General features: G+C 40.6%; 2 protein-coding genes across 2 annotated transcripts in view; one reads left to right on the top strand and one right to left on the bottom strand.

Moving 5' to 3' along the window:
* Window positions 1-10105, bottom strand: part of sesn1 (sestrin 1) — a 60366-nt gene extending 50261 nt beyond the window's left edge. The window contains exons 1-2 of the mRNA XM_084377196.1: window positions 9958-10105; window positions 7913-8217 (exon numbers count right to left, since the gene is read on the bottom strand). Of these exons, the coding sequence (XP_084233322.1) occupies window positions 7913-8182 (270 nt within the window). The 5' untranslated portion in view covers window positions 8183-8217; window positions 9958-10105. The remainder of the gene's footprint in view (window positions 1-7912; window positions 8218-9957) is intronic.
* A 1596-nt stretch (window positions 10106-11701) lies between these two features.
* cep57l1 (centrosomal protein 57, like 1) lies at window positions 11702-16155 on the top strand. Its single transcript, XM_084377818.1, has 11 exons — window positions 11702-11880; window positions 13187-13358; window positions 13446-13634; window positions 13746-13867; window positions 14146-14259; window positions 14353-14430; window positions 14718-14804; window positions 14906-14980; window positions 15075-15334; window positions 15416-15560; window positions 15658-16155. The coding sequence occupies exons 1-11, from the start codon at window positions 11860-11862 to the stop codon at window positions 15856-15858; spliced, it is 1464 nt and encodes a 487-aa protein (XP_084233944.1). The 5' UTR covers window positions 11702-11859; the 3' UTR covers window positions 15859-16155.
* The last annotated feature ends 2121 nt before the right edge of the window (window positions 16156-18276 follow it).

The raw sequence follows: 18276 nt of genomic DNA, 5'->3' as shown, positions 1-18276 counted from the left end.
CCACCTCCTGCTGCAGTACTTTGTTCCTGTTGTCCACCGCCTCGCCACCTCTGTCCGAACCCACCTCCCCCCCACCTTCTTCACAGTCCTGGGGTGTGTGGGTGAGACAAGCTGAGCCTTGTAATGTATGCTTGATCAAGAGACAAATGCAAGTCTGGGTGGATAGCACGGATATGAGCTTGTGGCTTTAGTCTGATTTATAGACATTTAAAGCTATTACACGTTTAGTGCCGAGCATTGAGAAATTACTCAGATTTTGAGCCAGACTCTGGAGAGCGGGGCTCACATGCTCGGGGTGCTGGTAGTTTTCCACTGGAGGTGTCTGACTGAATACAGAGAAAGACGGTGTTTGTTCCACCTCCTACATCGTTTTCACCCCTTCACCTCTCCTACGATGACATGATCCATTCAGTCACTGTTACTTTCCCCTCCATCTCTTGCTCGACCTACAGTGCCCAGATATCAAGTCTCTTTTCCACTTTCTATCCCACTCTTGCACCTCCCTCCCCTCTTTCTCTCTCTCAATTCCTGAATAGCAAGGCCAGAAATAATCGCAGACAAGCCAGCACCCCCGACCCCGAGTAACGATGTCGACCAACCCACCCCATCATCGCACCTCATGCCACTGGTACCATGACGACTGCTTAGGCTCTGCAAAAACCGGTGCCCAACGCGAGCCCATCTCTCTCCCTCTGTGCCAGGATAATACAGCTTTTTCGTGTTTTAGTATGACAGCCATTATGACGTTAAGATTCTTCTTTTTCTTTTAATGTTTTCAGAGATTTTTTGCATGTGTATTAATCACAAAATAGTGGGAATTTGTGGGGTTTTTATCATTTATTCAGGCTTACAACAGGATTGACAGTGACCTAGTTGCACACTTCCCACATGCACCCCCCTTCCTCTAGTCTTCCCGAGTCTGCAGTGGAAGGTGGGGGTCTGTCTGTGTTGTAGGATCAAAGTGGGAGCTTGTGTGTTAATGTGCTTTCCTGCCATGTTAGAAATGCTCTCTAATATCCTGGCAGAACACACATTGCTGGAGAGTCAAGATACTGTATAAATGCGAAGCTTCTTGTACAGGTTATTTCCATTTGCGATGAACAACATTCGCTTAATCTATATAACAGATGCACAGACAGATAGAGTTCCCTGTTTGTGTTTCACCTCCATATAAATATAGTGGTGATATGTGGGGACTCCAACAGTCCAGGTTAATGTCTCAGATGTTTTTGTTGTGTGGACAACAGTCCCAAACCCAAAGATAGTCCATTCACATGATACCAAACAGAGAAAAGTAGGAAATCCTCACAGTTGAGAAGCTGTAACCACAGTTTGATTCACACTTTGTTGCATCAAAGAAGAGCTACAACCAGCGCTGCAAATATTAATTGCTCAATCTATTAGTCGACTGAATGAACATTTGCTGGTTCCAGGTCTTTAAATGTTATGATTTGCTGGGGCGCCCCAGAGCATGCACCCCATGTACAGAGGCTATGATCTTGCTGCATCAATTCCAACCTGCTTCCTGGCGCTCTTCGTCTGTGCTATCAAATTAAGCCACGAAAGGACAACAAATGGAAGCATTTGCCTCTTTATTCTGTCATTTATGATCTTTTGGTTTTGGACTGTTGGTTGGACAAAAAAAAAACAATTTGAAGACGTCACTTTTGTGCTTTGGGAAATTGTGATGAGCATTTTTCTAAATTTTCATCTGTTAATTGATGAATAATGAAATTAAGCAGCCCTAGCTACAACATTGTGCAGCTATCTTCACCAGTATCAGCATCACCGGGGCCGAAAACAATCGATATGATAAGAGCCTTTAAGGACTGTATTAAAGCCTTAAGTGGCCACAATTTGATTGCAACATAAAGCTTTGTGTATCTTAGTGAGATTGAACATCCCCCAGACACACTGCCAGTGCTCCTATCGACACTGTCCGATCATCACTCTGCCCAGCTGGCTAACAGCTGTAAATCCACAGCTTTATTCCTCTATCACTTCCTTCATACCCATGGAGTACTTCACTGTACAGTTACTGTGCCAAAGGTCACTGCCTGCTGCTGCTGCTGCATTCTCTCCCCCCTCGATATGCAATTTGTCTGACCTGGTTCAAGCAGAGATCGCCTGTAATCCAGCAGATCTGCACAGACCACAGGGCCCTCGCACCATGGGTCCTCACTCTATTTACTGTGTAAGCAGAGGTAGCCCGGAGAGGACTGGAGGCATGCACTCAAACACACAGACACATACAGGCACATATACACTCACATTCATGCACAAAAGCATATAAAAAGGAGAGAACATCCTGTCAAAAACTTTAACTGTTCTCTGAACTAAAGCCACAGTCTGCAAGTGGACTTTGATTCTGTCTTCTCAGAAAAGCAATATTGCATCTGCCCACAATGCTGTCTGTCAAGGTTGACAAGTCAAGTTTGTTTATACAGCCTCAACACAAGAATGCCACCTTTGAGACAAGAGTACAGACAACAGGCTTTTCGAGAACAAACTTAATCGACCATCAGTCACATATCATGCAACAACATCTTTAAGAATTAAATCACAGCACACAAGGTAGTGCACGTCCTTTAAAACCTGTACAACAGAGACAATGTGCACTTGCCATGAATAAATCAATCCTGAAAAAGCAATGTGATCAATATCTGATGTCATCTCCAACATCCTGCAGACAGCTATCCACAAGGGGACAGAAATGTGTTCTGGGTTATTCTGGGAGGAGGCCAGATCCAGGAAGCCATTTTACTTAATTAATCACACACAAGTGTTTATTACAGAGGCTGCTGAGTCATCCTAAATGTCCATAATTAGCTAAATAAGTATGTGTAAGAAATGAGGAGCAGCATCTTGAAGCATCCACAGCCTTTGCCTTCCTCTGAGGGAAACAGGTGGGCTAAAGTCTACTCCAAAGGTTTTGCTTCAATGACAACATTAATGGTTTATAAAAATCTCTAAAACATTCATATCTGGTCTCTTCTAAGCAGTGGAAGTGGGGATCTGGGTCAATAAATATTCTGTCTGCTGCAGAGGGAAAAAGATTTCTAACTCATTTTCAAAAATGCAACTCCATTGCCAAATCCAAAACGAGACGTATGCTCATTTTGTAGAATGAGAGGCTGGAAAATATAAAGGTGTTTAGAGCTGTAATCAGTTATTTTCATCGTCAATTAATCTGTTGTTTATTTGCTCGAATAACTGAATCATTGTTGTTGTTATCATTGTTTCCAGAGTCTAGGATGACGACATAAAATGTCTAACTTTGTCCTCAACCCAAAGATATCCAGTTAACTGTTATAAATGGGGAAAGAAACCAGAAAATATTCATATTTAAGAAGCGGGAATTGGAGAACTTCAACTTTTTACTTTTAAAGTAAAAAAAATTACTCAAACCAAATCAAAATAGTTGATGTATAATCTAAAAGTCAGCAACTAATCGATTAGTCTAATAATCGTTGCAGTTCTAAATGTGCTATTAAATTTGAAAATATAAATTACTGGAAAATAACATTAACATAGATTTACCATGACCTGGATGACTGAGAACCTTCATCAACAACATTTACATAGATCATTTTTTGGTTCACATCATACAAATTGATCAAACATCAACAAAAACAGTCACAACTTGAGAAACTGATTAAAAAAATCTTTGTCACAGCCCAGGACACTGCATATTTTTCATACTTGTGTACAAAGGAGGCACTGATGACTCTGGAAATACATTCAAACTGCAGTAAATGTTGTCAAACACCCTTCTGGGTTTTTGAAAGACTGCCAGGGATTTCTCTTTCAGAAAACAGATGCTCAGCTCTGTGACTCGAATGATAATACACGAGAGGCACAAAGTGGGGCTATGCACTTGTGTACAATGCTGAATTGTGCATTAGGAAATTTGTGGAACAAGCCGCAATACTAACAAAGTAAGATGCTGAAGTTCTCCAGTGTATTTTATTATATTTTATTCTGCGATTTTCTAATGAAAGTAAGAGGCAAAAAAGTCAGACTTAAAATGATTGGACTGCAATGCCAGTTGGATATGCACACAGGACTGGACTGGATCAAATTCAAAGAGACACTAAGTCCATTTGGTATTCACTGTACGTTCTCTACAACATCATTTCATCCCTGTAAACTGAACATGTGGACAAATTCTCTGGGATCTAAGCAGCGCCAGCCTGCATCACAAGAACAGGTTGATCTTCTGAGAGTAGCTCTTAATTCAAGTTAGGCGAGAGGGCTAACACAATGCTGTAATTACATAACACAAAGAAACCCCTCTCTGTCTCTGTCCAGCCGCCCAAGACTGGACTCCTTTCATCCAGCGAGGGAACATGGTGACCGGAGAGCGAGCAGGACGATGGAGTCTGCCCACCCCTTTCATAGACTCAGAACAAACACTTGCTATTGTCTCTCTTGATATGTGTGTATGAGCACATGGGGGTGGCTACGTTTGTCTTCACTCATCGTTATCCAGTGTTCCTATATGTGCATTGGATCAATAAAGTTCAGAGAGGTCAACCGCCTTGACAAGCCCCAGGATGAGCTTCTGACGGTGTGTGCATATGTTGTCCGTACTGGCAAGACTGCATAAGTGATTTTGACCTATGTATTTCACCGTAGTGGACCCCAACACAAGGACGGCTTATGGAAACTCAACCCCTCCCCAAGCACATATAGAACCCTATTTTCAGCCACGACCCCGTAACCCTTAACCCCTGGGACTCAGCAATACTGGGGGCAGCATAACATAGCAAACATTGGAGCCCATTCCTTTAACTGTGATCACAGCTTGTTCCACACATTCACAGAGCGCCTCGAAAAACAAGCAACGACTCAGATTGCACAAAAACGGCGAGTGAGGCAACTGTTAGCACCAGAGAGGGGTATTAGTCTCAGGCCTTCGATCAGAGATGTTTCTGGATCTCGATTTTATCATTTGGGTTCCTCAACTATTACTGGATCTGGGAAAAGAATGCTACCAGGAGAAAAAGTGTATCTGTGTTTTGCGTGCAGCATAAAATATCCATGTCTAGGCATTTACTAACATGTATCAGCACACTCACAGTTAGACTGAAAGATCACTGCCACTCTAAAAGTTTATCTGTCCATTAATTAAAGGGTACAGCCTGCAGCCTGTTAGCTTAGCACAAAGACTGGAAAAGGGAAGAAACAGCTAGCCTGGTTCTGTCCAAAGAAAAGTCTTGATGGCCCACCAGAATTGATATAAAAACTGTAATATCATCACTGTTTATTCAAGGTAAAATGCTCTTTACATAGATGTTATACCCTTTATTATTAATATTTTTTTGTAGTCTGAGCATGGCTGACAGAGTGACTGTGTGCAGGAATTCAGTCAATTAAGGGAACTTGGGATCTAAGTATGAATTTGGATATCAATAATACAATACAGTAGGTGCCTGCTTTTGGCTGGTGGCCCAACATCAAGTTGGGAAAACAAGAAAAGGTTTGGGTGCCCCAGATCCCAGGAATATATATATATTTCCCAAAATGTGTTAAAGAGTGCCAATACGCTTTAGCATTTATTTCATTTTAATGTACACACATTTCATTAAAGGCTTTTTATATTAAAACTCATCTACATTTGGAAATTTGGAATTTTGTTCACAACCTACTGTACCCGCCGACGAGGTCCTATTTCTTCTCTCTAAAATCATTATTGGATTTACCTTCACGGTTGATAAATTGTACATTAATATACTCTGGATGTGCACAACAGGGCGCCAAGAAATTGTTCCACGCCAAATTTTAAGCAATGCATGAGGGTATTAGAGGACATTATTCTTACCAAGCAGAAGGCTTTCCTCTTCCAGAAGAGAGGGGGTTGTCATGAGGAAAGGACTGTCTGTGCTTTCAAAGATTTTGTCTTTAATCAGCGGATCTGCTGGAATTAGAGGTCTGTCTGAGCCTGAGCCCCCCTCCCTTACCCGCTTCCATCACTGAAAATGTGAGAAAGGTGAAGTGTCTGAGTGTTTACAGTGTGTATGTGTGTGTGTGTGTGTGTGTGTGTGTGTTTTGGTCAAGGGATTCTTCAACCCAGGACCAGAACGACATGAGCTGCCACATTGGGCTCATAAATGCACCTTTTGGCAAGCCCACGGGAAATGCAGCTTAGCATAATTCAAAAATACCAGACGGTGTGTACTGTGGTGCACTGCTAAATCCACAAAGCAGCTTTCTCCCTCTCTCATCTCTCTCTGCCTCTCTCCTCCATCTTCCAAAAACACTTCCGCACAAACAGGAATTAATACAGCTGCCAAACAGTCGATTTTTGTCGGAATGAACGACACGTCATGCCATCAAAATGCATCGGGCTTAGTTTTGTTTGTTATTAAAGGACTCATTAGGTGGAAAAGGCCACAGCTAAAACAGCGTTAAAGCTGGGATAAAGCTGATATTTTGTCCTCTGCAAGTAAACAATGACAAAATATAATAAATTCAAAGTGCTTCCGCACCAGCCTTAATTATTGAATAACATAGCCATGAATATCCATTAATTTTATTCCTGCCCACTTCTTAACGATTTTATTGGTGTAAGTAGGGATCAGAAAATAAGGCTGGCTCAGACAGAATTGACAACAACATGAAAACAAAATCAGATTCAGGTACATGCTGTGACCTGAATCCAAATTATGCTCCACCACATCTGCAATAACAACAAAAACTGCATGGCATACTGATCACACTAGGATGGATTTTAACCGGTAGAAAGATGTGATGTTTATGTGAGCAGATGGTTGAGAAAGACCACGCAATATTACACCCATTTTCATTTAATTAACAACAGGCCTGTGCACTATCACACTTTAACAGCATTGTGCAAAAAAAAAAAAAAAGACAAGTAAACTACCAACAGAAGTGAAGGAACATTTTGATTGTGTTTAATAAGATAAGCTGAAAAAAATGAAATGTTGGCTGTCATAATGGCCCGATGTTGATGATGGAGGGCGTTACTGAGTATTTTCAGTAAACATGTCTTCGCTCTCTGAAAATACCCACATAAGTGCAGTGTAGAAGTTTTTATTGCTTGTTAAACTCACTGTGTGCGGGTGAACACAATCCTTTGAGCAAATTGTGCAAATAAAATATATATAATAAAAGCCATGAAGTGTACTTTAGAGGCAATATGTTATATGTTGTATGACAATCATGGCAATCTATATTGACAATTACAACTGTTAAACTGCTTCCAACTGATTGCTTGTAATTAAAGTGATTAAGGGATTTCTTCTTAATTTTTTCCTCTGTTATAATAATTGTAAGACATTTAGACCATCAGCTAAACCCTTAAAATCAGAATGTAAAAAGTCTCGAGATGTGAAATTTGTCATATATAGAAAATACATTAGAGACATTTCTGTATTTGCAGCCTTTTAAAAACCTTAACAATGTGATCATAGGTTAAATTAGCTTATTATCTGACTAATAAGTTATTACAGCAACAGTTTTGTTTTTTGCAGGTCAAACTTGCATCATGTGTCAAGTGTGCAAATGTGCATGTTGTCTAATTTTCTGTGAAGATCTGTATTTTTTCTGTCTACCAGTAAAACATGTTTCTGACGTGTGCCTCATTGTGTGTGCATTCATGCTGGGTTGGCTTTGGCCCTTGCAGTATTTAAGTGTTAATGAGTTCATGGTGTCTCATCGTGTCACTGAATGTAATCCACTTGACAAAACATGCATTGGCTCTTGACGCCGTTCTGACTCAACCACAATGTTTGCAATGCTTATGAAGAGGTGAGGAGGGGAGCAGATGGCAGCAGAACAATACCATAAGCACTGGTATGGGAAGACCAGTGACAGCCTGGTGCAGATTAATGCAACACAGAGCACAAAGCTCACCGGGGTCTTGTTATAAGCCGTATGAATCTCCTACCTGGATGGATTGTAGAAGCCGGATGCATCCTTCCCTGACGTCTTCAAAGGGACACCGTTTGGTGAGCATGAGGATGTGAGCCAAGATGTCATTCAGGTCACTGGTGAGTGGGACCGGGGATAACGGGGCCGGTAATGGTATTGGCTTGATGGCCTCCACTTTCCTCATGACCACCTGGCAGATGTTCTCCATGGCTTCGTTTCTGGAGACGGCATCCCGGCTGCCCAGCCCGTCCCATCTCGCCAGAGACTCCTGTTCCTGCACTTCCATCTTTTGATCTAACGTTTGTGCTGTCTTAAAAAAGGCTACACAACAAATGACAGTCCATGTTTACATCACAGCATCAAAACAACCTCTAACAATGATTTAATGTTATTCTAATGCATCTAATATAACATTCCATGTCAAACTGCGTATAAATCTATATATATTAGCATCAACACATATTTTAGACAATAAATAACAAGAAACTGATGTACAAAAATGGGTTTACTGCAATTTGCTGCAAATTGCCATTACATAGTTTGTTCACCAGGGAGTTTACATGGATTATTTTTCCACTGTAAGATGTCCGATCAGTAAAAGCAAGCAAGATCAATGTGGATAAATTCTCTATGTATGTACGTGTTAATATTTCAACATTGTCATTGTCTTTGTCATTGTGACAAATTCGATTTTTCTCTCAAAATCAAGATGGAAATAGTTATTAAACTCTAATTTAAGTCCTTCTCGGATTGATTTGCAAAAGGGCAAAGTGCAATATTCAAATCACAGGAGCTGCAGTTTTTCTTATAAAGGCCTGTTTATAAATGCAGCAATGATGTGCTACAGAGAAGTCGACATATTAGGGCTGTGGGAAAATGGCCTTAAAATAATATCACAATATTTGTCGCCTGTATAGCGATACACAATATATCTCTTGATATTTCCTCAAAAGCTCTCATTAATGCTACGACTGGGCGACCAAATTAAATACTGTGATATTTTTTCAACCAAAATAGCTCAACATCAATATTGTAGCAGATACTTTTTGTAGCAGATACTTTTACAAAATATTAACAGGATGAGATTTGTGATCAATAATTATCAGTGATGTGGATGTATTGACAAAGTGGGTAAAGGCAAGTATAAGAAGATAATGACATCACTTTACTGTACCGTGGCCTTTAAAAACCAGGAGAGGACAACACTTATGCCATATCAGGACATTATAATATCCAAATCCAAGACGATATAGTCTCATGTCACGATATAACATTGATACATTGACCAGCCCTACTAAAAATCTCCTGATGTAAGAGAGCTGACCCCAGCAAAAATATTTTTAATGCAACATAATCATCCTTGATTGTATTGTTATCATCATATAACAATATCCATTTTTTTCCCATATGGTTGAGCCTTAATTTGCACACTTCCCTACTTCTCAAAATGACCTAACACTGACATCACATTGATCACCATGGTATAAACAGTCTATAAAATTCTGCGATGGTTGACAAATTTAAATGATCAAAAGGTATATTTCATCAGATCGACCGACACTAATCTTGGTCCATTATTTAAAAAACGATTTTAAGAGTTTCATTTAATGATAAGATATTAAAATATGTAAAATATGACTGACAAATTATCTAAATCCTGCTGACATTTGGTCTGTTACAACTCCCAATGAAAAAAAAAAAAGCCTGGTTAAAGTGCAGACTATTTACTGATGTTTACAAGCCATCATAATCTGCCAGTTAAAGTGTTATTCCCTCCTGCTGCCTTTGTAAATCATATTAACCGACGTTGGTTTGCGGTTAATGTCTTTTTCTTTAAAAGTTTGACATATCATGGTTGGAAACGTGCAAATACGCAACTTGTCAGTTAGTAAAGGTCCATTCAATCTCTCCCTGCCTTGCTTTTCGTGGCAAAGCTTTTCAAGCTGCCCGTTAACAAAGACACCAGTAAAGTACAAAAGACCTGCGGCGAAAACAAAATCCCCTACAGACAAACCTTTCGCTGTGGACATTACACAGAAAGTGTCATTCTCAAATACTCACTTTATCCACATTCTTTGGGCGCAGGTCTTCTGCTCCGGGACGCCTTGACACAGCACTGACCAGTAACGTTAGTCCCAGGGTAAAACCGAAGAGGAGGGAACAACTTGAGGGTAAACGTTTGATTGGCAGAACGCTTTGACCAATGACAGGAGGTCGTGGGCATTCGAGGCCGTTACCGTGTGGGATCTGACAAATGATTGGTGGGAGGCTGGTTGCCAAGCTCCCGGGGGAAGGTTTTCTGGGAGTTGAGTTCTCTTCGCGCGTTGTGTGTTATGGAGGTTAGCTTTGAAGAACTACATCTCCCGTCATCCGTTTCGTCGGCAGCAGCCCCCCCCCGCTCTTGTTTATCAGAAATAACTGAAAGACGGACAGAGGAGAGGGAGAAGGAGGTGTAGCCTACATTTCCACTTGTTGTTTCATACTTAACCTCGTTTGAATGTAACTTCCAAGCTACACATTAAACCGTTTAACAATGCCAGTTAAACAACGTGAGCACATAAATATCCATGTCAGCGTTGACTGAAATAAGTTACAGTTGGATTCTGATGTTAGAGACAAATGTTTTGTCCCTAATAAAAACTGTATCTCAGTGCTGCACACCTGCCACACTGTGAGCACGTCGCCTTTTGCTGCAGCAGGCTATTTGCATACTGCTGCTGTGCAAATGTTTACTGGTGATTGATCTACAGGCTAAACACACTGTGCTATCAGAAAATAGCTTCAGAGATCCGAAAAGTGCTTTATTTAGTTGAAAGACTGCATGTCTCCACACGTTGTACTCCAGCTTCCGATTTTGCAGGCCATACGAGGCTATTTCTTAAATAACCGGTGTTAATCAAAGCCACTGAGGTCATGTTCTCAGTATTCTGGGTGTGTGTATGTGTGTCTGTGTGTGTCTGTGTGTGTGGTTAGAGAAAAATGACATATAATAATGTGATAAGAATCCTCCCAAAATCAATTCAAATGAAAAATTGTAATTCCTGCACACATTTTTTTAACCTCTGCATTATTATTATTATTATTATTATTATTAAATACCCTTTTTTAACAAAACAGCGCCACATCAGTGTGAGGGAATTAATATTTTTCATTGTGATTACTTTAATCAAACTTTAATGAAAAAGTAAAATGTAATTTTACTTCTGATTCATAAAAGCACCATGCAGGACTTGGGAACCTTTGTAATCCTAAAAACCCTTTTTTATTTCTGCCAAAAGCTTTTCAAGGTTTAGAGTTTGGATTGATTAAAGATTAGTTTAGATTTTCTGAAAGGGTAGTTGTATTATACACACAACGAGCATTTACAGCACTTCATGTAAAAAAGATCACTAGCTCACATAACAAATATCTTGATGAGAAGTAGCCAACTTACCAACATGTATGTTTGTACTTGAACATAAAACTTCAAATTGAAATATCTTTGATCATGTAATCTGGTTGATTCATTTTTAATATTTGAACATTTAAATTGTATTTAGCTGAAATCTACAGCCTGGTCAAATATGATTGATTGTTTTTAGAGGGAAGCAGAAGGGGGAGATGAAATTAGATTCTAATTAAGTTAACTTTTTTCCTTTGACCTAAATTATGTTGAATGGTATCTCTGTCATCAAACCTTTATAAAACGTAGGTTTTTCTCTTAAATTACACTGAAAGGTCTTGCACACTGCAGACTGGGGAGGTGGAGGAGGGAACAGTGCGCAGGCGGAACCTCTGTGACGAGAGCGGCAAAGAGGAGGGAAATTTAAAATGTCCGGACTTCCTCACGGTGACAGGACAACTGAGTTGCACGAAGGAGTCAGTCAGCAATATTGAATTATTTACAACGAACACAATCAGTCTGAGAATATATTATAGACGCATATGATTGTTTGAAACGAGTATTATCTTCTGTGTTACAAAATGGAGACTCATTACGACCAGGTAATACTCGCTGCTAGGCCGTTAGCTGCGAATGCGGCTAACACATTAGCTCCAGCATTGTTTACTTTTGCTAACTTGTTGCTAGCTGCTAGGTTGTAAGAAGAGGCTTTTCTTTTGTTGTTGTTTTTTTTTACATTTATATAGCTTTAACATAAGCGAGGAATGTCGTCGCTGCTTTATGTTAAGACAACAACTTACTTGGACGTTATCTGTAAATATATCGGTGTGTTATTGTTTGCGTTACGTTAGCAGTGTTACATTCCTGAAGCTATTAGGAGCGTAACTGGGCTTGTTCGCACAGCCCTCTTGTTTTGCAGAAAACTGGTGCACTGGGGGAAAGTGCAGTGCCTAAGGTTAGTTAACCAAAAGCAACTTAAATAATAATAATAATAATAATGATGATAATAATTATACGTGCATTTATATAGCACCTTTCAAGAGAAGAACGTCACTAAGTGCTTCACAACAAACACAAACAAAGAAACGGCTCAATACAGTCCGTCAGCAAGCTAGGGGCGAAACATAGCAATATAAAAAAGTAGATACATTAATCAAAAGCAAGTTTCAATGAATGCATCTTTAGCTGCTTTTTAAATGTGTCAACTGTGTCCACATTACGTAAGATCAGTGAAAGAGGGTTGGAGAGTGTAGGAGCTACTACTTCAAAAGCACAGTCTCCTTTTGTCTTCAGCCTGGTGCAGGAACAGTTAACACACCCAGGTCAGTGGACCTCAGAGTCCTACTTGTGTTATAGGGCATTAGGAACTCTTGTTTGTAGGTTGGTGCCTCACCATGCAGGGCTCTAAATGTGATTACCAGGATCTTGGAGTAAATTCTCAATTGTATGGGCAACCAGTGTAAAGACAAAAGGATTGGTGATACATGAGATCTTTCAGTGACCTTGGCCAAAAGTTTGGCCGCAGCATTTGCTTAGATAGGTGGAAACTGAGCTGCAGTAATCAAGTCGTGAAGAAGTAAATGCATGAATGATCATTTCCATCTGAGGTCTTGGGACAGTGGGCCTGAGTTTGACAATGTTTCTCAGCTGATTAAAGCAAGAACGAACCAAACTGTTAACATGTTGGTCATGAGTCATATTCTGACCCATAAAAACACCCACATTGCGGAGAGTAGGATTAATTGAGGAGGGTAAAGGGCCAAGACATTCAATCACCTTTGAAACAAAATCATCGGAGGCAGAAAAAGGATTTTTTATCGGCCCTGATAATCAGCCAGGGTGGATAATCAGTTTACCCCTACGAAAAATAAATAATTTGTTGTAACTGCAACCTCTTCTTGTCTTTAGATTTTAGACTCACCCTCCAAAAATAGTTACATCGGTAGCTATTACCAGCCTCCAGACCAGATAATAGCAAAACCAAGACAGCTGGAGTTCCCTGCACAATCATCCATCAGCATGGACGCACAGATGAACAGTCCTCGGGAATCTCAATCCAAACATAATGTTGACAGCAGAGGTATGACGCAAGCTTTTTATCTCATACACTGTTTTTGTTATGACGACCTCCTGCTACAATGACCAGGTATGCTTCTCTGTTTTTCAGCTGTTGTTGATGCACTGAAGACCCTCCAGCAGAAAATAAGGCAGTTGGAACTGGAAAGGAAGCAAGCGGAGAAGAGCTACAAGCAGTTCTTCCATGATGCTCGGAACCATCAGCAGCTCACAGCATCTTACACGCTGCCAAGTCAAACAGCAGCCAGCCTGCCTGAGACAGATAACTCTGAAAGGAAAGGTAAGTGATGGAGGCTGTAAAGGGAGAGGCCACTGCTGTTTTCTCAGGCATTATGAAAAGTTTTTTTCGGTAGATGTTTTGCAATAGTTGTGTCTGTATTAATGCTAACAGAGATCGACTCAAAGCTGCAGTCTGCAGAGGCTCGGTGTAAGGTTCTTGAGAAGCAGCTGGACTATATGAGGAAGATGGTTGAAAACGCTAAGAAGGAGAAGAACGCTCTCATGGAGGATCAGGTAGTTCAAAACGCTTCAGACTGAGAGAAACAAAATTCGTTAAACATTTCTCTACAAGTAGATTCTATAAAGCTAATGTGATACAGAGAACCTGTACTTTGGAAAAAAGTGTTTAATATCTTCTAAATAAAATTGTTCACAAAAGGCTAACAAGTGATATTTATATCCTAACTTCCTTCCCCATCTGTGTTCCATTACTTCCTTGCATTTCTGTAAATGGCATAAATCAATGTTGCTAAGCCACCATGCAGTATAATCTCTGTTTACCTCCCCACTAGGCTTCACTGCAGAACCAGCGGCCAAGCAGCTCAAACAGCCAATCTCAGCGGGAGAAGTTGGAGAAACTTGAATCGGAGTGTCTCAAATTGAGCAGGACCCAAGCTCTGGCAGAGGTAATTCACGGCTTTCCAATTGATGGTCTCAACACTAATGATCATCACAAGCTCAATGATAAAATCATCATTTCAATCTCATTATCCTTTCAGGCGAAGCTCTCTATTTTGGAGCAAAATTTACTGAAAGAGGAGCATGAACGCCAGCTTGTGCAGGAGAAAGCAGACATGGTAAGTTCACAAGCACTTAGCTCTCTGAAGTAACATTGAGACAAGAATCTACATTTTCACTTTATCTACATGCAGATATTTTACAATAAATGCAATTTTATTTATATATTTTTTTGTTTTATATCAAGATTACTTTTACTTCCTATTAAATGTTCCCTAGTGGGTTTGGAGTTGCATTGAATTCACTCCCTAATAGTGGTAAAATGCTAGCACAGAATTTTGAAAAGGAAACAGAAAAAAGAAGTGAGTTTGTTCTGATTTTAACCATGATATTTTTATGTCCACAGCTGCAGAGAGAGCTGGACATCAACCTTCGTTTGTCTGTGCTAACTTCTGAAGAGATCAAGCTAAAGAAGAAAACAAAGACCACCAAGGTACCTTTCTTACTGACAAAGCTAATTAACTGCCTGTAGTTAGTTAATGAGAAAAACACGTGTTTGCACATGGTCTTAATAACGGCTGTCTTCTACCTCAGAAAACCTCCAGACAGAATGAGCTGGCATCACCAAGCAGCTTAAGGCACAACAAAATGCCCTTTGTTGCAGGAACAGTAAGTCAGTTATGATGCTCAGCTGCACCTACCCTAAAAAACACATATTATTGTTTCCTTTTCTTGACTTATTTTGATCTCCTACCTGTCACAGTCGACAAGCCCAAGCCACTCAGTCCACGCCAATGTACAAAGTATCCTTCACATGATGAAGCACCATCAGCCTCAGCTGTGTGAACGAATGAGTGCTCTGCACAAATCTGCTTGTGGAGCCAGGAAAAGCCTCCAAAAGGACTTTTCTCCACCTTCCAGCTCTCACAAACCTGACAGGGAGCTCGAACAAGAAGATCGGTCACTGGGCTCGCTGTCTGACCTGCTGTTGGCTCTGCAGGACGAGCTCGGACAAATGAGCTTGTGAGTAAGCTTTTTTCAGTATTTTTGTTTAACTTTCACACTTTCAGTAATGTTGTTAAATGTATTTATTTTTCTTCTCAGTGAGCATCAGGAGTTGGTGGGTCAGATAGATGCAACCCAAGATCGAGAGCAGAGGCAGGATCTGCAGAGAGAACTAGAGAGGTTGGTCGCCAGGATGGAGGAGAAGGGAGCTCAGATCACTAAGCTCCGCAAACACCAGCGGACGGTATGTAGACCACCACTCAGTAAAATCCAAAGGCATTATCCCTATTTGTGTAGATAGTGTTGGTCACTCATGTTTCCTGTCTTTCGTTCCTGCACAGGTCCATAAACTTACCCAGAACCAGCCTACTGCTGAGGAACACACAGCCAATAAGTTGATCAAGCCCCCTGTTCCTTCTCCTGTTAAGGCTAAGTGTAAAGCAAAGAAAGGCTGGACCACTCAAAACAACCTGCAGCTTCTCAGAGAAACACAGAAGTTCAGAAACAGTCTGAAACAAGACGACCTCTCCTGGGAAACATGAGATTCTCTGAAAGACCTTTCTGTGTATGGGCTTTTGATACTACAGCTGGTTGGAAAACAAGACTCCCCTCTGTTCTTTGCAGCCTGTTTTCCCTTCTCTTCGAATGGCCTCTTGTACATTTTTAGTCACAAATGAAAAGAGGGGATAAGTGATTGATTGTGTTACGCATCAAACCTATTAAGCAATTAAATTTTGCACATACAGTTTCCTTCATAGGTAGAGGGCCTGTAGTCTCAAATGAAGCTGGAGTAATCTATTTTTAATATTTAAAACATTTAATAAACGTATTCTCTATAATGTTTTTGTTCACATTTTACTGCTGCCAACACAAATGTTTCTCTCAAACTCTGCACCACTGTTTGGACTTCATAGTGAGAGCCACTAGGTGGCAGTGCTAAGCTTATGTCTATTTTGCAAATGTGAAGGCTTTGACCCCTGACACACCATACAGCAGCATGTATAATAATAAGACCTATCATATGTTGTGTGCAGCATCAAGCTACTACTGTCTTGAACAGTCTATAATTGAGATGGACTGACTGCTTTGTGAACTCAGCTACAGCAGCTGGCTGGACAGCTGAGTAAATGTAGCCCTGACCACAGGACAAACGGATGTGGTTTTTTATCGCTGTGCAAAAGTGGAAGGAACTACATTTTGACACAGGATTTTGCTATAGCGCACAGTCAAAACATCTCAATTCTCTTAAATTCAACTATGATAGCTATTACTCATCTTAATTGCAGGCTGGTCAGACATTTCTTGCGTGGCTGAGGGTTTTTTATTCCGTGCTCTCTTGTTTATTTGACTCAACCACCTTTTATGGGATGATTAACCACATGTGAAGCTGCCTCATAACATTCCTGCATTATCTCCTCATTATCGGGCCTTAGTCAACTTTTCTGTCATCTTATCAAGTCACATTTTTGATTAGTAAGAAGCATTTTTGACTATAAAGCTAACTTCAAGTCACCCCCTAAACCACCAGCTGTACACTGAGTTTTAAGCCACAGATTGTTGAATTAAAACATCCCTAACTGGCCCATCCAACGTCCCAGGTCATGGGGGAAGAAAACAGCTGATTGTTAGCCTTTTCAGTTCATTATCTAGCTCGGTCCTGGTATTCTTGGCATGACTCGGGAGTTCACTGCATGGCTAAATTGCCTGAGCTGTTGTATGAGAGACACTAAACCTGATGCATTGTTTCTCTGTGCTTCCATATTAGATTACAGAGCATGACTGGACACAGCAATCTGGTTAGACCCCTCCATGCCCACATACATCTCCATGATGACCCTGCAGCTCTGATACCTTGTGACTGCACACCCATCTTTTTGTGTGGGGTTGAATAGCAGTGGTGTGCTCAGAGAGCTTGTATGTAGGAGGACTGAGGAGATATGAGTCTGTGTACGGCATTTTGTTGTGGGTGTGTGAAAGGATTGCCTATAAACAGCTACTAGTCCGTTATCCTATGAACATATATCTACAGTGTAACAGTCAAATAATAAAAGGATTACATTTGACTATAATCAGGTTTACATGGAGCAAAGTCAGTGAAAGTCCTGGTTACTTAAAAGTAACAGACTATCCAAAACTCATAGAGATGTGCTTGAGTAGCACAAGCTTCTCTATCTCTGTCCAATAACAGCACACACTGTACTAAGTGCAGGGTTGCAGATTGTTTTTTAACGGGCACACAAGAGAGAAAATGTGGTGCGGTTGTCCAAAAAACTCCTGAAACTCTCTTTGGTTCTGGGAAACCGTACCAGCTGGGGACTGGGCCACTGGAAGAATAACAATCTGCTCTGCACAAACACATCTTGTACGCACACACCTTATCCAAGAATGTAGTCAAGTGAACGGACCATGATACTTGAGCGTGCACACTGACATTTCCTTTAGAAAGAACCGTTTTTGCTGCATAAGCAGAACCTTGCTGTGACCTTGGAAACTGCGTGCGTCCTGTCAGGAGCACAACACAGCGAAAAACAAACGGGTTGTTTTTGAGAGAGTGGTGGTTTCTTTGGTTTTAGCTGTCAATGACACCTTCAGACTGTTAGTGGTATTTGACAGTAAATAATGCCTTTGTTATTGATGTACTTTGTTGATTGCTATCATAGACAGAAAGTAGTAAACATTAAGATCAGGGGTGCCAAAAACTTTTTCCCTCACAAGGCCTAGAAACCAACTGTAGGCCGTGGGCCAAAAGCAAACACCTGTTGTATTGCTCAGATCCAAAACGGTAGGATGCCAGGTTCCCTTAATTAAGTGACTTCCTTCACAAAGTGTAGCTCTGCGTGCTGCGCTCAGACAGTGAAAAATAATAAATAATTAGGTATCATATATTTAAAGAGCATTTTTATCACACAACAAAGAAAGAATTAATAGCAAATATAATGTAAAAAATCAAGATAATGCAA

This window comes from Pagrus pagrus, assembly GCF_965226575.1.
Source record: "Pagrus pagrus genome assembly, chromosome: 16".
Taxonomy (NCBI): Eukaryota; Metazoa; Chordata; class Actinopteri; order Spariformes; family Sparidae; genus Pagrus; species Pagrus pagrus.
The sequence above is the reverse complement of the archived record's forward strand: the minus strand, read 5'-3'. Positions and strand labels throughout refer to the sequence as shown.